Here is a 22,113-nt window from a genome sequence, read left to right as displayed (position 1 = left end):
GGAACCGTCTGCCCATATATCGGAAGCTCCTTCCCTTAAGGATATTTTGAGGCTGGCTGTAAGTAATGTTAGCCTTTTATAGGAACACAGGAAGCTGCCTTATACTGAAGAGGTCTCGCCTCCAGAGCAGCCGCCGAGACCATATAACACCGGTCTTGAAAGACCTACATTGGCTCCCAGTACGTTTCTGAGCACAATTCAAAGTGTTGGTGCTGACCTTTAAAGCCCTAAATGGCCTCGGCCCAGTATATCTGAAGGAGCGTCTCCACCCCCATCGTTCTACCCGGACACTGAGGTCCAGCGCCGAGGGCCTTTTGGCGGTTCCCTTACTGCGAGAAGCCAAGTTACAGGGAACCAGGCAGAGGGCCTTCTCGGTAGTGGCACCCACCCTGTGGAACGCCCTCCCACCAGATGTCAAAGAGAACAACAACTACCAGACTTTTAGAAGACATCTGAAGGCAGCCCTGTTTAGGGAGGCTTTTAATGTTTGATGTAGTACAGTATTTCAATATTTTTTTTGGAAGCCGCCCAGAGTGGCTGGGGAAGCCCAGCCAGATGGGCAGGGTATAAATAATAAATTATTATTATTATTATTATTATTATTATTATTATTATTATTATTATTATTATTATTATTATTACCCCTTTTATTGTGCATCCATGATTATTGATGCTCACGATGCTATTGGGGTGGGAATCCCACCTTCAACATTGTTCATGCCTCCAAACATTTTGGGGCGTTCCCACTGCCTCATGCCCAGCTGGTGCATATCCCATAGCTTCCTGCCGAAACTCCGCAACGTCTTACACCGCAAATGTTCCAGTTTATTTTTGTCCTGCTTTCGTTGTGCTATGGCCTCTCCAGACAGCGATAATGTGGCAGCATCCCAGAACGAACTCAGAACCGCCCGCCCCCCCAGTGTCCCAATTTTCCAGGGACAGTCTTGGATTTACAGAAGCCGTCCCGGCTGTCTGTCTCTAGAGTCTCCAGCTACAATCCTTGTGGGCTATTTAATTGTAATTTCCATAACAAAGGAGGCTCTCCATTGGGGTGGCAAGGGTGAAGGCAGCCTCCCCCCCATTCTTTAGGACCTTGCTCACCATCTCTCGCCATATAAATGAGATTGTCTCCGTTCAGCACCCTTAAAAACAAACAAACTACAGTTCCCATGATTCTTTTTCCAGGGGTGGGGGAGATGTGCTTTAAATGTATGGTCCAGCCTATACCAAATTACATTTTGTTGATCATTCTTTGTTACATCCCATATCGGTGCATTTACCCTTCACTTTCCAAATCATAAAAGTTATGTTTTTTAAAAAAGTGGATTTGTTGTTCCAGGGTGCCCATCAACCCACTTCAAATTTGCAAAGCCAAAGTCCCTGTATGCATTTGAACCCCTCCTGCAAAACACAGTCTGGAGGCCTCTCCTATTACAGTGGTACCTCGGGTTACATATGCTTCAGGTTACAGACTCCGCTAACCCAGAAATAGTACCTCGGGTTAAGAACTTTGCTTCAGGATGAGAACAGAAATCGTGCAGCGGCGGCGCAGCGGCAGCAGCAGGAGGCCCCATTAGCTAAAGTGGTGCTTCAGGTTAAGAACAGTTTCAGGTTAAGAACAGACCTCCAGAAGGAATTAAGTTCTTAACCCGAGGTACCGCTGTAGCATATTCCAGCCTGCAAGATCCCTTTATCTCTCCCAGTACATGCATTCATATGGAAGTCGCCATGATGCAGTTTGTGTGGCTGCCAGCAGATGGTGCTGTGAACTGCAATGTGAGAAGAGAACCAGAGATAGCAGCCCAGGCCAGTGAGTGGACAATTGATGAGGTCCAAGGGGAGAGGGTGGCTTTTGTCACCTTCGGCTCTCCTTCATTGCAGGGGGGATGGCCTAGATGGCTCCCTTCCAGCTCTGCAGTTTTATGGTTCTCTGTGAGTGGCTTTGGCAAGGGGGTGGCAAGCAAAGCAGGCAGGGCCACACCCCATAGCAAATTTATATTTTCTCACGTGAGCTGGAATTGATCCACTGAATTACTTACCGGGCCTCTACTGGAACCATAGGAACCTCCCTTTCACAGTGGCGTAGCGTGGGTTGTCAGCACCCGGGGCAAGGCAAGTAATTTGCGCCCCCTAACCCGTGGATTTGCGCCCCCTAACCCCCAGATGTTGCGCCCGGTGCGGCCGGCCCCCCCTGCACCCCCCACGCTACTCCGCTGCCCTTTCAGACCTTTAGTATGGTCAACTCGGACTGGCAGCAGCTCTGCAGGGTTTTGGGATGGACTCTTTTCCCAAATTTACTTGGAGATCCTGCCAGAGCGGGTTGAACCTGGGACCATCTGCATGCAAACAATAAAATTATTATTAAAAATGTTATTATTCAAGCAGGTGGTCTTCCACTGAGCTGTGCTGTGATCCCTGCGTGCAAGAGTGTTTCGTGGCAAGCACGGAGTGCTGTCCATAGTCAAACTGTGTAAGCTGATGTGTCGTTTCACATGCCTGGAGCGAAATGGATCTCGCAAGTCCCACTGGCAGCCTCTTGCCCCCAAACCCATGAAAACCTGAAGCTCTGCCTCTCTTCTCTTACAGATGTAGGACATAATATAATGTTTGAGGACTGGGAAAGATTGTGGAAGAAAGGGGTTAAGTTCACTGCATGTACAGTGGTACCTTGGTGAAATATACTCAGAGTTGCAAAGTGATTTCATGCTCTTTATTCAGCTCATAGTGGTGAGGAGGAATGAATGAAAGTCCCCTCAAAGTATCTGCTTTATATACATTATTTACACAATGGGCTGCACATGATTGGCTAATTCTGGAATTCTACTGTAAGCCAATCAGGTTGTGGATTCACTTATATCTGGAGCATGATTGGGTGGTTCCTGCCAACCAATCATACTGCTGTATTGTTCTAGGACCAATCAGACTGCTGCATTCTGAATCCTATTGTTCTAGGACCAATCAGACTGCTGCAATTTGGATCCTATTGTTCTAGGACCAATCAGACTGCTGCAGTTTGGATCCTATTCAACTCAGTACATAACACCTGGGTTACATACGCTTCAGGTTACAGACTCCGCTAACCCAGAAATAGTGCTTCAGGTTAAGAACTTTGCTTCAGGATGAGAACAGAAATTGTGCTCCAGCGGCGCGGCAGCAGCAGGAGGCCCCATTAGCTAAAGTGGTGCTTCAGGTTAAGAACAGTTTCAGGTTAAGAACGGACCTCCGGAACGAATTAAGTACTTAACCCGAGGTACCACTGTACTGTGTTAAAGGAAAATATAATGAAAATGATGTATAGATGGTATTTGACTCCTGTTAAATTAGCAAAGATCTGTCATAACTGTGATAATCTATGTTGGAAATGCAAAGAAAAGGAAGGAACTTTTTACCACATGTGGTGGACCTGCCCCAAGGTGAAAGACTTCTGGGAAAAGATTTATAATGAATTGGAAAGAAAATTTTGAAATATACATTTATAAAGAAACCGGAGGCCTTTCTTCTTGGAATAATTGATTTGGAATTGCCCAAGAAAGATGTTAAATTATTTTTGTACGCCACAACTGCTGCTCGAATTTTACTAGCTAAAAAGTGGAAAACGCAAGAATTACCAACTGTGGAAGAATGGCAGATGAAGATGATGGATTTTTCAGAGCTAGCCGACCTAACTGGAGGAGTCCGTGGCCAGAAGAAGGAGGAGTATCAGGAAGAACGGACAAAATTTAATGATTATTTAGTTAAATTTGTTAAGTTAAACTAATTGGAAATAGCTTGCAGGTATTTGAATGGATTAGGATTTTATATAAGTTAAGTGATGAATTAATATGTTTAATCTCGAACTGAAAAGATGTAAGAATGTTAATTGATTAAGTTAAGTTTATAAGAACTCTGATTTGGAAAACCGTTAAAAGGATATGCATTGAAATTCAACCAAGGGGAAGCGAGGAAGTCACTTAACAATGTTCATAAGCGTAATTTTAATAAGGTTATGATTTATGTTTGTTTGTTTGTTTTTAATTTTGTGAAAATCAATAAAAAAAATTGGGGAAAAATGAAAACCTGGAGCTCTGATTCATCCGCCCAATTTTTTCCCTTCCACCTACAGGGACGCGTTTGGAAGCCAAACAGAAACCCTAGGAAGCCTTTGGCAATGTGGGATTTGTGAGGACCCGTTAACCGTGGCCGCAAAAGATGTCTGAGCCCATCCTTGGTGCCGGCAGGAGCCCGGTGGAAAACGACCCTGGGTAAGCAAGCCTTCATAATAGCTCAGTCGGCAGAGCATGAGACTCTTAATCTCAGGGTTGTGGGTTTGAGCCCCAGACATAGCTGTCAACCATCCCTTATTTGGCGGGAAAGTCCCTTATCCCAGCGCCTTGTCCCACTGCTGTCCCTTATTGATGATGTCCCTTAAATTTCCCGGGTTTCAAAGGAAGCAGCTCCTCTTCCTCCCTCCCTGCCGGCCAGGGAGGAGGGAGGCTCCAACTGTGTTGCTTGGCTGCATTGCTCACCCACTAAGGAGTCTAAGAATGACTGGGGGGTGGAGCTTGCATGCCTTGTGCCGATAAAATCAGCCACAATGCCTGGGGACTCACCTTTGCTCAGCGCTTCCCAGCGGAGAGGTGACGGTGGTTTTCCTTGCTGCATCCCCTTTGCCGGGTTGCTGCGCTGTGGGAACCACCATTGAGGCTTTGTTTGGCTGCTGGCTGGGCTTTCTGCCTTTGGCTCGGAGGGGCTCACCTGTGCTTGGAAAATCCCTTATTTTGGCTGCTGATCCCTTATTTTCAAATCTGTAAGTTGACACCTATGGCCCCAGACTGGGCAAAAGATTCCTGCGTTGGACTGGATCATTGTTTCCCTAACTTGGATCTCCAGCTGTTTTTGGACTACAGTTCCCACGATCCCTCACCACTGGTGCTGCTAGCTAGGGATGATGGGAGATGTAGTCCATAAACAGCTGGACACCCAAGTTTGGGAAACACTGGACTAGATGGTTCTCATAGTCCCTTCCAACTCTGCAGTTCTAAGGTTCTGTGATCTCTGTGTGAACGAGGGAATAGATTTGCCAGCCTCACTGCGGCCAACATGGCACCTTCCAGATGCTGTTGGACTACCATTCCCATCATCCCCAGCCAGCACAGCATGATGGGACTTGAAGTCCCACAAGATCTGGAGTTGCCAGGGACTGGCAGTACGCAGATCAGCCACTGGGGGTGGGTGCGTTGAGGAAACAGGGCTGGAGTCTGACTTGTGGGGAGCAGTGATTTGTGGGGAACTGTACCAGCCAGAAGTACCAGACCATAAAGAAGGCTGATCGCCGAAGAATTGATGCTTTTGAATTCTGGTGCTGGAGGAGACTCTTGAGAGTCCCATGGACTGCAAGAAGATCAAACCTATCCATTCTGTTTTTTTTTTTTTTAAAAAAAATATTTATTGCTTTTAAAACTTACAATAAAAGAAAAAGGAAGAAAGTAGGCGAAAGAAAAAGACAAAATAGAACAGAGAAGAAAAAAAAGAGAGAGAGAAAAGAACAGAACAATACAATAAACAATACAAAACACAACCTTAACACATTAACCTAAACAAAGCAAAAGAACAACAATTTAAAAACATATACCATACCATTTCATTACTCTATCTTTCATTCCCTTATTTCATTGACCTCTCTCACCTCCCTTTTTGTATTCCACTTCTATTACTTGTTTCAGCAATTCCTTTCCATCTTTCTCTATTTTTATCATTATGAATATCTTAACATATTTTGCACCTTATTTTCCATTAAAACTGAAATACTTAATTATACCTAACTCCTTATAACATTTCTGCTAAAGCCATAAAATTTCATTCCAACAATTTTTTAACACTCATTAAATTTACAATATTTCTATATATAAACTTTAAACTTTCCCAATCTTCTACCACCATCTCTTCTCCCTGGTCTCGGATTCCGCCAGTCATTTCCGTCCATTCCATATAGTTCATCAACCTGGAGATCTTCTGTCCGAGGCTCTTAAATCTTTTCCAAGTCCCTTCTGCAGTTTTTCTTCATATTCTTTGATACTGAGGGTGCTGAAGCGCAGGTCTTGGGGGGCCCCCGATCCAACCATACCCCCATTCCCTCTCAACAGACCAACCAACTCTCCACAGCTAAAACCAATGTCCATACAATATCTCAAATCATGTTTCAAGGCTCCTCCAGATCCAAAGACCCCCACAACTCCAATCACCTCCTCACCCAAATTCAGGACCCAAGGGTCAGTAAATCTCTGCTTGAAAGAGTCTATCCAACCTTCCTTCTTCAATCCAAGCAGGGCTCCAATCTTCAAATTCTGACTTTTTCTATAGTCATTCATAAAAGGCCTCCACTTATAGTCCTCAGTTTGCCTCTGTAAAACTGGGGCTTCCACTTGTATTATTTTAGGTTTAACAACACCAACATTCTCCTTCGTCTTTTCCCCAGTTTGTCCTGTCAAGGTAAGTTCCTGTGTCCTGTGTGACACTGACAAACTGGAACGTGTCCAGAGGAGGGCAACCAAAATGGTCAAAGGCCTGGAAACGATGTCTTATGAGGAACGGCTAAGGGAGCTGGGCATGTTTAGCCTGGAGAAGAGGAGGTTAAGGGGTGATATGATAGCCATGTTCAAATATATAAAAGGATGTCACATAGAGGAGGGAGAAAGGTTGTTTTCTGCTGCTCCAGAGAAGCGGACACGGAGCAATGGATCCAAACTACAAGAAAGAAGATTCCACCTAAACATTAGTAAGAACTTCCTGACAGTAAGAGCTGTTCGACAGTGGAATTTGCTGCCCAGGAGTGTGGTGGAGTCTCCTACTTTGGAGGTCTTTAAGCAGAGGCTTGACAACCATATGCCAGGAGTGCTCTGATGGTGTTTCCTGCTTGGCAGGGGGTTGGGCTCGATGGCCCTTGTGGTCTCTTCCAACTCTATGATTCTATGATTCTATGAAATCCTGAACAATTTCTGTATTAATGGTCACTTTTTGTCCCAAGTTCTCCAGTTTGGTATTCATAGCGTCCGTCTTCTTATGGAGCTGTTCCAACGAATAGCTTATCTTATATAATACAGTCACTAAGGCTCCTTCTGTCAACATTCTTAAAGTCCAAGGTCAATCTCTATTTCACACAGTTCTTATCTTGCGACTGGAAAAACCCCAGCTCCAGTCTTGTAACAGTTTCAAAAGCTCCCTCTAGAGGGAAACAGTCTCCACTTGTATCAATCCTTTAAAACACAATTTAAACTATAAAGTTAGTTTCTTTCCCCACTTTTTAAACGCAGATGAGTACAATGGAAACAATATATTTCTCTTATTGCTAGCTGTCAAAAAACGTCACTCTTTCTGGCAGCCCGTTTCCAGGTTCGGAGCAGTGGTAATTTGGTTTTTCACTCTCTCCTGCAGGCTCAATAGGTCCAAAATTTTCCCCCTCTTCTCCTGCTTCCAAGGGGGGTTTAATAGTTTTAACCGATGGAAGTTACAAATATTTATAAACGGTGCAACACTTTCTTACTGTCTCAGGGATTAGGCAGTGGTCTTTTCCCTCACTTTCTTATCCTCAAGTCCAAAATTTCCTTCTCCCCCTCACTCTAAGAGGGAGTTCTTGTATCTGGCATTAAAATTTAACTCCTCTTAATTCTGCTTCTCCAGCTCTAGCTCCAAAAGTCTTTGCTTTAATCCTGTTTACAAAACCGGAAGACGGACTTCCTTTTTACGCCTTCCCGCTTCAGTGCCAAATTCAAGTTCGTTGCGTCGATCAAAGGCAAACCAATCCTTTGATCTCCCGATTCTTAGAAAGTCTTACTCACGGGTTGTAATTTGAAAGCCGAAATTTCAAAGGAAAAAGGTCAGCGCTCTCCGGCAACAGCTGCGCGGCTTCACTCCACGGAAGTAGCGATCGACTCTCAGCACCACGCCACCCCCGTTCCGCTCCGGAGCCCCTCGCGGGGTTCCTTTGCTAATTGGGGGGGGGGCGCTTCTGGCACCCGCCGAGTCTAATAGTTTTAACCGATGGAAATTTAATCCTTTACAAAAATAACCTTTCCAATGCTTTAACTTGCAACTTCTTTGCTTCAATCTGTTTACAAAAAAGGAAGGCGGACTTCCTGTTTAGAACCTTCCCACTTCAATGCCAAATTAATCAATTTAAGGATCTAATTTTCTGTTCTATTCACGGGTAGTTGTTTAAAATCCAATTGTCCACAGGAAAAAGTCAGTGCTCTCCGGCAATAGCGATGCGGCTTCACTCCGTGAAAGAAGCAGTCAATTCAAAGCACCGCGCCACTCACCCCACTTCACTCGGGATCCCCAAATCAGGGTTTCCCCGCGAGTAGGGGAGGTGCAAAGGGTGCCAGCCGAATCCCAAACAAGCCTATCCATTCTGAAGGAAATCAGCCCTGAGTGCTAACTGGAAGGACAGATCCTGAAGCTGAGGCTCCAATACTTTGGCCACCTCATGAGAAGAGAAGACTCCCTGGAAAAGACCCTGATGTTGGGAAAGATGGAGGGCACAAGGAGAAGGGGACGACAGAGGACGAGATGGTGGGACAGTGTTCTCGAAGCTCCCAGCATGAGTTTGACCAAACCGCGGGAGGCAGTGGAAGACAGGAGTGCCAGGCGTGCTCTGGTCCAGGGGGTCACGAAGAGTCGGACACGACTAAACGACTAAACAACAACAACAACAGTACCAGCCAGGAGGCAAGAGCTGGAGGCAGGGCAAGCTCCAGAGCTGTTTTTGCAGGCCAGGGCGGGCGAGAGACCTTCATCCTGTTAACTCTTTCCTCACCTCCAATGCCAAGAGCGGTAGACTCGTAATCTGGTGAACCGGGTTCGCTTCCTTGCTCTTCCACATGCAGCTGCTGGGTGACCTTGGGCTAGTCACACTTCTCTGAAGTCTCTCAGCCCCACTCACCTCACAGAGTGTTTGTTGTGGGGGAGGAAGGGAGAGGAGATTGTGAGCCTCTTTGAGACTCCTTAGGTTAGTGATAAAGCGGGATATCAAATCCAAACTCTTCTTCTTATACAGCCTATGCCACACCCTGGTGAACGGAAAGTGCGAGAGCCCCATCACGCTTCTGGACCGGCTCTCTGCAACCAGAAGCATTTGGGAGATTCTTGAGAGCCAACCAGAACAAGCCAAGGAGTTGCTGTCAGTATACCCACCTGGGGTAAGCGGCCAGCAAATTTTATTTTTTTAATGGGATGAGTCCAGTGTGGGCAGGTGTATGGGGTGTTAGTGGAGGGGTAGTACCTCTGGCAGGGAACACATCATGCTCCTTCTGGGGTAGTTTGTTCACCTTAGGTCTCTATCCTGCACTTAGCTCTCACCTGGGGCTCCCAGAAGCTGTCAACATGCAACAGCAGCCACACCCTGTGGCAGGGAACTGCCATCGGCTCAAAGCCGGATGGATTACAGAGAGCCCACAAAGATCGTGGGAAGCAGCTCCCCAGCGGAGGAGAGTAGCCACACCTCCAGTGGAGAGGAGCTTCAGGGCTCGGAGGAGGCGAGGCGGTGCCAGGACACCTTGCCTGGGCAAAGCAGGGAGGAGAGAGGTCCTTCGTTACCCACGCCCTCCCTGCGCAATAGGCTTGTGCGCCGAGAGGGGAGGCGCAGATTGGGCGTCAAGAAACTACTCTGCTGAGGAAGGTTTAAGGACCGCCCACTCACAGATTCTGCCAGTGATTGCCACAGGAGAGTTGTGCTCTGCACAGAGAAAGTTTATTTTGGCATCAAAAGCAAGGCTTCACAGCCGAGCAGGGAGGCATTTGCCGACTTGCTCTCAAGCAACCCCTTGGTACCTTAACACCCTGGAAACGGCTTCAACCAACCAGCTAAACCAGGTGTGGGTGGCCGATGGGTCTCAGACCCTCAGTGAGTTAGGGACTTCCCCTGCATGCGAAGACAGGCTCTGGTGGGTTGAGTGGCGAGACCAAGAGTGGGTCCAACGGTCAAGAAGGTAGTTTCTGCCCATGCTATAGGGAGAAGTGAGAGGCAGATGGGGCTCGTCCACCTGGGAAGGGAGCCCATCTAGGAGAAGGAAGACTCTGATCCTCAACCTCTGCTGCCTTGTGGGATATCTTCAGGAGAAGAAAAAGTTCAGGAGTACCAAATAGGCCTAGGATTAAATTAGGATTTAAAAATGGGATTGACAACGGTAAGAAAAGTGAATCAATTAGATTATAACCGGAAATATTTTTGGTTAATAATGATATTGGAAAGCTGTAACATACAGATACAAGGAAATTCAGAAGGGAGGGACTAGGGGAAGTCAATAATATGTTTATAAGATTGGAATTTTAAAAGAATTAAGTTTGTTTTCATTGTTTATTTGTTTATTTGTTTATTTTTGATGCACTCTTTCTTTTACGTTTTTGTTTTTGTTTGTGATTTTGTTACGTGATATTTGTTATAATTGTGGAAAACCTAATATATATATATATATAGTTCAGGAGCAAACCCTGCACAAATCCAGAGTAGGACCTAAGACGGTTGTACGCCTCCTTCTGGTGTTGTAACTCCCAACAGAGGCAATAGAAGGATTGAAACCAAGGATAAAGGACTTCATGGATTAAGGGATCCTTGTGCCCTGTGCTAGCCCATGTAATTCTCCCCTTCTTCCTGTCAAGAAACCCAGCCCTCCAGGGACACCCATCAAATACCGTCTCGTGCAAGACTTGCGCATCATAAATAACTTTGTAATCCCAAGACATGCCATCACGGCCAATCCAAACACCATATGAACAGGGATTCCTCCCGATAGTACACATTTCAGTGTTGTGGACCTTGGCTCTGCATTCTTCTCCATAAGAGTACATGAGGAAAGCTCCTTTTTGCATTTACATGGGAAAGCAGTCAATTAATGTGGACTAGATTGCCCCAATTGTCTGTTGTCAGGGGGACGTGGGTGGCGCTGTGGGTTAAACCAAAGAGCCTAGGACTTGCCGATCAGAAGGTTGGCGGTTCGAATCCCCGTGACGGGGTGAGCTCCCGTTGTTCGGCCCCTGCTCCTGCCAACATAGCAGTTCGAAAGCACGTCAAAATGCAAGTAGATAAATAGGTACCGCTCCGGCGGGAAGGTAGACGGCGTTTCCGTGCGCTGCTCTGGTTGGCCAGAAGCGGCTTAGTTATGCTGGCCACATGACCCGGAAGCTGTACGCCGGCTCCCTCGGCCAATAAAGCGAGATGAGCGCCGCAACCCCAGAGTCGGTCACGACTGGATCTAATGGTCAGGGGTCCCTTTACCTTTACCTTTAGATTGCCCCAAAGCTACGTAGAAAGTACATCAGCCCTCCATAAAGTTCCATAAAGTTCTTACAACACTGGCAACTCCTGCAGCCAAGCCGGTGCCAAACATCTTTCTCTGCTTCCTTTTGGACCACACCAGTGAGTCCGAGAGGCGGTTCTTGTCCCCTGGGCAGCAAAGGACCTCCACTCACACTGCCCAGGCTTGTACCCTGGAGAGGTGACAGTTTGGCTTCATCCCTGGAGGTGCACTCCATTGTCGAGACAGACGGAGGCCAACAACAACAATGGAGTGACAGACATGCCTTTCAAGAGCATCTCGTATTGGGGGCGTTCATATTTGGTTACGGGCCCTTGTGAAAGATGCTGATTGGGAAAAGTTGCACGGAGGCCCCATCTGCACTTAAAGCACGGCCATATCACTTTAAACTGTCGTGGTTTCCCCCAAAGAATCCTGGGAACTGTAGTTTTGTTACCGCTGCTAAGAGCTTCTAGGAGGCCCCTGATTCCTGGCCAGAGCTACAGTCCTCAGAGTGGTCTTAACAGTCAGTTCCTCCTCCCAGGGAACTCTGGGAATTGCAGCTCTGTTAACAGCCCAAACTTCCCAGAATTTTTGGGGGGAAGCCATGACCCATTTCAATGACAGTATCTTAAAAAGCAGAGACATCACCTTGCCAACAAAGGTCTGTATAGTTAAAGCTATGGTTTTCCCAGTGGTGATGTATGGAAGTGAGAGCTGGACCATAAAGAAGGCTGATCGCCGAAGGATTTATGCTTTTGAATTCTGGTGCTGGAGGAGACTCTTGAGAGTCCCATGGACTGCAAGAAGATCAAACCTCTCCCATTCTGAAGGAAATCAGCCCTGAGTGCTCACTGGAAGGACAGATCCTGAAGCTGAGGCTCCAAGACTTTGGCCACCTCATGAGAAGAGACGACTCCCTGGAAAAGACCCTGATGCTGGGAAAGATGGAGGGCACAAGGAGAAGGGGATGACAGAGGACGAGATGGTGGGACAGTGTTCTCGAAGCTACCAGCATGAGTTTGACCAAACTGCGGGAGGCAGTGGAAGACAGGAGTGCCTGGCGTGCTCTGGTCCATGGGGTCACGAAGAGTCGGACACGACTAAACGACTAAACAAATGACCCATTTAAAGTGGCACAGCACCGCTTTAAACGTAGAGTACAGATGGCAGGGGGCATGGAACCCATATCACCTGGAAGCTGCCAACTCCCATTGGTCCTAGCATCTTACAGTCATACTGACTGGGGCTGATGGGAGTTGTAGTCCAAAGCACAGGGGGGGGGGTTGTGCGCCATGTTAGGGAAGGCTGCCACTGGACACTGAAGCAGCAGCAGCAGCAGCAGCAGCAGCAGCAGCAACAGCAGCAGCAGCAAAGTTGCTCCTTGTCACCTTCTCAGCGTGCTTGCAGATGCAGAGTCACAAATGTTGCTGGTGGTTTCCTCTTTCCTGCTTAAAGGGGAAGGGAAGGAGGTGGGGGGGTGGGTCTTGCTTCATTGACTGTGCTATCCAGAAGTAAGCGGATTTCTCATCTCCTTTCTCTCTCAATCTCTCTCCCCTCCTCCTGCCCCCTTTCCTTTTCCTTCTGCGGCCAGACGTTCATTATCGCTGGAAATGCAGCTGGAGGGTCCAGGGAGCTCTTCCTACGAACACAGGAAAACAGGAGTGATGCTGTCTGCTCTTTCTCTATCCAGGACAACGGCGCAGGTGAGTTGGTTCGGTCCCTCTGAGGGTCTTCTGTATTTGACCTGTGCTGAACCACAGATTCGTTTGTTCCCAGGGTCTGGTGCTTTGGGGCTAAACTGGAGTTCCTGGAGGCGGTTGGAGGATGGATGGCGGCTAACAGATTGAGGTTGAATCCTGACAAGACAGAAGTACTGTTTTTGGGGGACACGGGGTGGGCTGGTGTGGGGGATTCCCTGGTCCTGAATGGGGTAACTGTGCCCCTGAAGGACCAGGTGAGCAGCCTGGGAGTCATTCTGGACTCACAGCTGTCCATGGAGGCGCAGGTTAATTCTGTGTCCAGGGCAGCTGTCTACCAACTCCACCTGGTACGCAGGCTGAGACCCTACCTGCCCACGGACTGTCTCGCCAGAGTGGTGCATGCTCTGGTTATCTCCCGCTTGGACTACTGCAATGAGTTCTACGTGGGACTACCTGTGAAGGTGACCCGGAAACTACAACTAATCCAGAATGCGGCAGCCAGACTGGTGACTGGGAGTGGCCGCCGGGACCACATAACACCGGTCCTGAGAGATCTGCATTGGCTTCCAGTACATTTCTGAGCACAATTCAAAGTGTTGGTGCTGACCTTTAAAGCCCTAAACAGCCTCGGTCCTGTATACCTGAAGGAGCGTCTCCACCCCCATCGTTCTACCCAGACACTGAGGTCCAGCGCCAAGGGCCTTCTGGCGGTTCCCTCATTGCAAGAAGTGAGGTTACAGGGAACCAGACAGAGGGCCTCCTTGGTACTGGCACCCACCCTGTGGAACGCCCTCCCTTCAGATGTGAAGGAAATAAGCAGCTATCCTATCTTTAAAAGACATCTGAAGGCAGCCCTGTTTAGGGAAGTTTTTAATATTTAATGCTGTACTGTTTTTAACACTTGATTGGGAGCTGCCCAGAGTGGTTGGGGAAACTCAGCCAGATGGGCGGGGTACAAATAATTTATTATTATTATTATTATTATTATTATTATTATTATTATTATTATTATTACTACTACTACTACTACTACTACTACTACTACTACTACTACTGCCTGTGTACATGGAAGCTCTACTGAACTATTGCGGCGAATAGCCACTGCTAGACCATGTGTGCTTTCCTGGGAGCTGGGCAGAGGGGGAGAAGGCTGATTTTCAAATTAATAGCACCTGCACATTTTGCCTTCTGACCTGGGAACTGTTGCCAGCCAGTGCCAGCAATACTGAACTTGATGGACCCCAAGGCCTGACTCATTGTAAATCATCTGCCTACATTCCCAAGTCCTCGATCCGAGAATTGTACGTGCTTGAACCTTTGCTCCTCTCTCCTTGCTGTACCAGCGTCACTGTTCCCCGCCTGGAAATCCACCCCCCCCTGCTCTAACCTTTAGACCCCACTCCCTTCCTCTAAATTAGGCATCTCCCATTATTCATCCTCGGTGGGTTTTGCAACACAATTTCCTCCTGCTTAAAAGGGGAAATGGTTTGGAGAGGCTTAGAAGGGCTGGTCCTTGCAGGTTGCAGGTCTCTCACGAAATGGGGGTCTCCCTTCAGTCTTGTGGTGGGGCTAAGGGTTAACTATCCGCCCCCCCAAACACTTTTTTGGGATCTCTGACTGAGCTGCTCCTTTATCAACTGCCTCCTGAGAAACGCCACCTTCCTATTTTATGAGCCCAGCCGCAGGTGAGAAACTGTTATTGAATGTGTGGGTAGAGGTTTTCTTGTTGCTTCCAAGGATCCCAGCATCTGTGCTTCCCTCCTACCCCTTTAACCCCACAACGACCCTGTGAGGTAGGTTGGATGCCCATACTGGAGTTTACTGTGTGCATTCATTCCCATTTAATTCGCACAGTCCACAGGACTTCGCCCTCAAACAACACCAAACTCTATGCTGTCTTCCTGTAAATTCAAGGTTTGCCCAATACGGGGGGCGGGGGGGGGGGGAGTGTAATCCAATAAGCTGGGGAAAATTGAGCTGCAAACCACACTCCACTCGAGGTCACAGGCAATTTCCGCCTGTGTTTTTGGGTGAGTGGATCAACTGTCACCTTCCGCTACTCCCCTTTCCGTCCCTACCACTTCCTCATTCTCGTCATTTGTTTACTTGTCACTATTTCTGGTGGTGTCTTTGTCCATGGAGTTTTCTTGGCAGGGATGCTAGAGTGGCTTGCCGGTTCCTCCTCCAGGTGGATCACATTTGGTCTAAACTCTCCACTATGACCAGTCCATCTTGGGTGGCCCTGCATGGCATAGTTCATAGCTTCTCTGAGTTATTCCAGCCCCTTTGCCGCGGCAAGGTAGGCCGATCACCGAAGAATTGATGCTTTTGAATTCTGGTGCTGGAGGAGACTCTTGAGAGTCCCATGGACTGCAAGAAGATCAAACCTCTCCATTCTGAAGGAAATCAGCCCTGAGCGCTCCCTGGAAGGACAGATCCTGAAGCTGAGGCTCCAAGACTTTGGCCACCTCATGAGAAGAGAAGACTCCCTGGAAAAGACCCTGATGTTGGTAAAGATGGAGGGCACAAGGAGAAGGGGATGAGAGAAGACGAGATGGTTGGACAGTGTTCTTGAAGCTACCAGCATGAGTTTGACCAAACTGCGGGAGGCAGTGGAAGACAGGAGTGCCTGGCGTGCTCTGGTCCAGGGGGTCACGAAGAATCGGACATGACTAAATGACTAAACAACAACAACATTTCTGTTGTGCCTTGGGATAGTGTGCTTATTTTTATTTTGACCCCTTGGGCTGGCGCAGAACGAAAAAGCTGTACGAGCAAACCACCTTAAAAATGTCTGCGCCCAATATATTGGGCCAGCGATCTGGAAAGCGGGTGACGAAAATTTGCAGTTGCTTTCATTTCTCTTCATAGAATCATAGATTTGGGACCCCCACCCCCCGCAGGGTCATCTGGTCCAACCCCTTGCAATGCTTGCTAAAAAGGGAGTTTCAGAGATATATGATTTACTGCCATATACAATTAACGAAAATTTTGTAAAGATGTTCTATAGGTGGTACTTAATGCCAGTTAAGTTGGCAAAGATATACAAATTGAAATCCAACCTCTGTTGGAGATGTTGTGGAGAAATAGGAACAGCATACATATGTGGTGGAGGTGTGAGGAAATAAAGCAATTTTGGATAGTAGTACACGAAGAACTAAGGAAGATGTTGGAAATAATAAATTATTATTATTTTAATAGGTTATTGTATTTTAGTGTTTTGTTGGAAGCCACCCAGAGTGGCTGGGGAAACCCAGCCAGATGGGCGGGGTATTAATAATAATAATAATAATAATAATAATAATAATAATAATAATAATAATAATAATAATAATAATATCAATAACAAAGAAAGCAGAAACATATCTCCTTGGATTGATAGATGATGAGATACCATTGCGGGGGGGGGGGAAGAATTTTTCTATATGTAAGTACAGCTGCTAGAATAGTGATTGCTGCTAGGTGGAAGTCACAAACTATACCCACAAAGGAGGAATGGATTTGTAAACTAAATGAATATTTAGAATCATAGAATCATAGAGTTGGAAGAGACCACAAGGGCCATTGAGTCCAACCCCCTGCCAAGCAGGAAACACCATCAGAGCACTCCTGACATATGGTTGTCAAGCCTCTGCTTAAAGACCTCCAAAGTAGGAGACTCCACCACACTCCTTGGCAGCAAATTCCACTGTCAAACAGCTCTTACTGTCAGGAAGTTCTTCCTAATGTTTAGGTGGAATCTTCTTTCTTGTAGTTTGGATCCATTGCTCCGTGTCTGCTTCTCTGGAGCAGCAGAAAACAACCTTTCTCCCTCCTCTATGTGACATCCTTTTATATATTGGAACATGGCTATCATATCACCCCTTAACCTCCTCTTCTCCAGGCTAAACATGCCCAGCTCCCTTAGCCGTTCCTCATAAGGCATCGTTTCCAGGCCTTTGACCATTTTGGTTGCCCTCCTCTGGACACGTTCCAGTTTGTCAGTGTCCTTCTTGAACTGTGGTGCCCAGAACTGGACACAGTACTCCAGGTGAGGTCTGACCAGAGCAGAATACAGTGGCACTATTACTTCCCTTGATCTAGATGCTATACTCCTATTGATGCAGCCCAGAATTGCATTGGCTTTTTTAGCTGCCGCGTCACACTGTTGGCTCATGTCAAGTTTGTGGTCAACCAAGACTCCTAGATCCTTTTCACATGTACTGCTCTCAAGCCAGGTAATTTTTGGCAAAATTAACTGCGATAATAAGAAATCAGTCGAATCAAAAATTAAAAGAGGAGTGGAAATGTTTTGATGAATATATGGCAAAACACTGCTTAAAAAAAAAAGATATGCTAATATGCCTAGATTAAAATGTGAGGTACTGGATGGAAGAAAAATTAGTAAGGAAAGATAATAAGAATATATAGATGATTTGAGAAGGTTGTAGAATGCAAAAATTATTGTAAATTGTATAACGTGGAGGAAATCGAGTGGGGGCGGAGGGAAGTGGGAGGAAGGAGAAAAGAATAATATGATGGATTGAAGAAATAAAAATGTAAATGTATGGGGGGATGGGGAGAGAATGGTGTTGGCTTTGGTACATCTGTATTGTAATGTAATATGTGAAAACCAATAATAATAATAAAAGGGAGTTTCAGGAGCTTAGCCCCCCCCCCTCAGATTTGCACAAAACCTGGAAAAGGTACAAACAAATTCGCACTTGTCTAACTGTGCTTTTAGGGATGCGGGTGGCGCTGTGGGTTAAACCACAGAGCCTAGGACTTGACGATCAGAAGGTTGGCGGTTCGAATCCCCGCGACGGAGTGAGCTCCCGTTGCTCGGTCCCTGCTCCTGCCAACCTACCAGTTCGAAAGCATGTCAAAGTGCAAGTAGATAAATAGGTACCACTCCGGCGGGAAGGTAAACAATGTTTCCGTGTGCTGCTCTGGTTCGCCAGAAGCGGCTTAGTCATGCTGGCCACATGACCCGGAAGCTGTACGACGGCTCCCTCGGCCAGTAAAGCGAGATGAGCGCCACAACCCCAGAGTCGGCCACGGCTGGACCTAATGGTCAGGGGTCCCTTTACCTTTAACTGTGCTTTTGCAAACTTCTTGGGTGAAATTTGTTTCTTTTTTTTAAAAAGGTGGGTGCACCACAGCTATCTCTGTGTTTGCCATGCCGGCCATTGGCATAGCAGAATCATAGACAAATCCAAATACGTGGGGGTGTAGACAACCCCAGGCTAATTCGAATGAGGAAAATGTGTCTTAACGGCTAAATAATTCTCAAATAAGAAAGAGTCTCCAAGGTAGCTTGGAGGTAATATCTGGGGTCGACAGAGGAGGACACTTCTCATTAAGAGAAATAATAAGAACAATAACAGTAATGATAATAATTTTATTTATACCCTGCCCATCTGTGGCTGTGCCTTCTAGTACTGGAAAGATTGGGGAGTGGGGTCCCTACAAGAGGGTAAAGGTAAAGGGTAAAGGGTCCAGTCGCGAACGACTCTGGGGTTACGGCGCTCATCTTGCTTTACTGGCCGAGGGAGCCGGCGTTTGTCTGCAGACAGCTTCCGGGTCATGTGGCCAGCATGACTAAGCCGCTTCTGGCGAACCAGAGCAGCGCATGGAAATGCCATTTACCTTCCCGCCGGAGTGGTACCTATTTATCTACTTGCACTTTGACGTGCTTTCAAACTGCTAGGTTGGCAGGAGCAGGGACCGAGCAATGGGAGCTCACCCCGTCGCAAGGATTCGAACCGCCGACCTTCTGATCGGCAAGTCCTAGGCTCTGTGGTTTAACCCACAGTGCCACCTGCGCCCCATCTGTGGCTGCCCATTTGTGGCTGCGCCTTCTAGTACTGGAAAGATTGGGGAGTGGGGTCCCTACATGAGGGTAGCACGTGTAATATAAAGGCAATGACAGGGAGCTGTCTCTCACGCCAAGGCGGTCTGTAATCTAGTCGTCTTCTGGATGCTCGCAGCTCTCCAGAAACTCCCCCCCCCAAAAAAAGCTGTCTCTTCAGGATCTGTTTTTAACTGGAGATGTCGGGAATTGATCCAAGTTCTCCTGCGTGCAAATCATGCGCTTTGGTTAATGAGCTCAGTGTCCTTCCTGCGTGCACCACCACGAAATAATTCAAACTCGAACGAGAGAGAGGATGGAAGTGGCTGTTGCTAGGCGCAGGCCCCACCCCATAAGCAAAGTGTGGTTTCTTCTTCTTGGAAATGAAGTTTGTTTCTTCTCCGCAGTCATGTGTTTTGCTCGACTGATGGAAGGACGGACGAGGGGATATAGCAGAGTGCGTAGCCCTGTAGAACGGTCTCTTCAAATTTGAAGGTTCATTATTGTTCCACAAGATGTGTATTTCTTTAAGGGCTAGAGCAAATAACATGACCTAGTTTTACAGCTGTGAAGCAGTATAGCCAGTGCTGTTATGTTAATTAAGCTGTTGGGTATGGTATATAAAGAGCAGAACCTAGCTCTCTCAGTACCCTGGTGGTTGGGTCATGGTTATTGATATATTTAATGTAAAAGGAGTTTTTGTTTTTGTTATTAAAACCTCGCTAAAGTTATTTTTGCGTTCCTTGTAATGCGTGGTCTCCCCAAGACGCTTTCTGCAGCACAACTAATCTGCAAATAGCCAACAAGCCCATGGGTTACGACCCTATCATAGAGTGGGGCAGATCTGGATTTGAAGATTGTTGTGTGGGTGTGATGGGGATCACCAGCCGGGGCAGACACGAGATGTGGATGCTGTTCCAAATTTGAACATGGTATGAATGAGCTCCAGGCTGATTGATCTACGGAGGAAGCACACCTTCCTGCTATATATTGTTGTTGTTGTTGTTGTTTAGTCGTTTAGTCGTGTCTGACTCTTCGTGACCCCCTGGACCAGAGCACGCCAGGCCCTCCTGTCTTTGGTCAAACTCATGCTGGTAGCTTCAAGAACACTGTCCATCCATCTCATCCTCTGTCGTCCCCTTCTCCTTGCGCCCTCCATCTTTCCCAACATCAGGGTCTTTTCCAGGGAGTCTTCTCTTCTCATGAGGTGGCCAAAGTGTTGGAGTCTCGGCTTCAGGATCTGTCCTTCCAGTGAGCACTCAGGGCTGATTTCCTTCAGATTGGAGAGGTTTGATCTTCTTGCAGTCCATGGGACTCTCAAGAGTCTCCTCCAGCACCATAATTCAAAAGCATCCATTCTTCTGTGATCAGCCTTCTTTATGGTCCAGCTCTCACTTCCATATATAGATAGGATAAAGATTATTTTTTTCTGATTTTAAAGTGGCATTCTTTCCTCTTTTCTTATACCATGTTTATACATTTTGGAGAACTGTGCTTTTTCATTGCGCTGCTCCTCTGCCGTCCCTCACTCTCGTTCATTGGCTTGCAAACTCTTGAGATGCTTAGATCTTTTCTTTGGCACGTTACAAATCCATAAGGTTGTTGTGATGCTTTGGGGAAGCAAGGAGGGACTAGGGCTTCACAATGCAGAGGCCAGTGAGTTTATAGTCCTGACGGACACCGTGGGATCTGGTGCTTTTGTAACACTAGAAGGCTGGACTCGAGGATTCCATCCTTGGAATTCGTGTTTGACGTCTCCTTTGGGGTGGCCCTGGTAGGACTTCACATGCCTTAATTTGAGCCCCTTGTGATTCAGCTTGGCAATTGTAGGGTCAGTCCGGATCCAGATAAAGGATGCCTCTAGGCATGGGCAGAGTGTAGCTTTCTCTCCGCTGTACCTGGGGTTATGGGAAGGATGACTGGTCAAGCCAGGTCTTTACTAGCAGGTCTCTCTAACTGTTCAATGACTGACCAGTCACTTTAATAGTAATACAGTGGTACCTCGGGTTAAGTAATTAATTCGTTCCGGAGGTCTGTTCTTAACCTGAAACTGTTCTTAACCTGAAGCACCACTTTAGCTAATGGGGCCTCCTGCTGCTGCCGGGCCACCGGAGCACGATTTCTGTTCTCATCCTGAGGTACTATTTCTGGGTTAGCGGAGCCTGTAACCTGAAGCGTATGTAACGTGAAGCATATGTAACCCGAGGTACCACTGTAGTAATAATAATAATAATAATAATAATAATAATAATAATAATAAGAAGAAGAAGAAGAAGAAGAAGAAGAAGAAGAAGAAGAAGAAGAATTATTATTTATTATTTGTACCCCGCCCATCTGGCTGGGTTTCCCCAGCCACTCTGGACGGCTTCCAACGAAGAATAAAAATACATTAAAATGTCACACATTAAAAGATTCCCTGAACAGGGCTGCCTTCAGATGTCTTCTAAATGTCAGGTAGTTGTTGTTCTCTTTGACATCTGGTGGGAGGGCGTTCCACAGGGCGGGCGCCACTACTGAGAAGGCCCTCTGCCTGGTTACCTGTAACTTGGCTTCTCACAGTGAGGGAACCGCCAGAAAGCCCTCAGATGGGGGTGAACGATGGGGGTGGAGACGCTTCTTCAGGTATACTGGGCCGAGGCCGTTTAGGGCTTTAAAGGTCAGCACCAACACTTTGAATTGTGCTCGGAAACGTACTGGGAGCCAATGTAGGTCTTTCAAGACCGGTGTTATGTGGTCTCGGCGGCCGCTCCCAGTCACCAGTCTAGCTGCCGCATTCTGGATTAGTTGTCATGGTTATCTGCTTTCTTTTTATTGCTGCTTTATGTTTTACTTTTGCGTAACGTTCCCCCAAAGAATCCTGGGAACTGTGGGTTGCCCTTTGCAGAGCTACCGCTTCCAGTGCCCTTAACAAACTTCAGTTTCCAGGGTTCTTTGGGGAGAAGTCACGCGCTTTCAACGTGTGTTGACTCCGTAAAAGTGTGCATTACTCGGCCTGTGAAGTTTGGCAAATAGCTGTGTCGCAACGATTGTCCCACAAGCTTCAAGTAATGAAAGTAATCATTGATAGACAGAGAAGCTTTAAATGTTTGGGGTCTCCTTGCCCCAAAAGACCTTCTGCGTGGGGAGAGGATTGAAAGGGTCAAACAAACACCCCCCCCCCCAAAATGTGGCCTATATTTGCAATGCCTTCTTCTGATGCTTCTCTCATTCTCACAGTGATCTCTCTGGAGGGCTCCCTTCTGCATTTCAGAGACCTCTTGGAGCTGGTCTCTTTCCACCTTGTGAGCAGGTGAGTGTCTGGAGGCAGCTGCTG

The 22,113-nt window shown here is 47.0% G+C and overlaps 1 protein-coding gene across 2 annotated transcripts in view; it reads left to right on the top strand.

Moving 5' to 3' along the window:
• Positions 1-22,113, top strand: part of RINL (Ras and Rab interactor like) — a 43,354-nt gene that overhangs the window by 3,560 nt on the left and 17,681 nt on the right. The window contains exons 3-6 of one of the 2 annotated variants that reach the window (XM_081200261.1): positions 4,103-4,241; positions 9,032-9,173; positions 12,862-12,973; positions 22,017-22,089. In XM_081200261.1, coding sequence (XP_081056387.1) covers positions 4,189-4,241; positions 9,032-9,173; positions 12,862-12,973; positions 22,017-22,089 — 380 coding nt within the window. In that variant the 5' untranslated portion in view covers positions 4,103-4,188. Of the gene's footprint in view, positions 1-4,102; positions 4,242-9,031; positions 9,174-12,861; positions 12,974-18,848; positions 19,296-22,016; positions 22,090-22,113 lie in introns of those variants that run through there. The other variant, XM_081200262.1, reaches the window with a different exon arrangement.

This window comes from Podarcis bocagei (assembly GCF_964188305.1).
Source record: "Podarcis bocagei genome assembly, chromosome: 7".
In the NCBI taxonomy this organism is placed as follows: Eukaryota; Metazoa; Chordata; class Lepidosauria; order Squamata; family Lacertidae; genus Podarcis; species Podarcis bocagei.
This window is presented reverse-complemented; position numbering and strand designations above follow the sequence as displayed.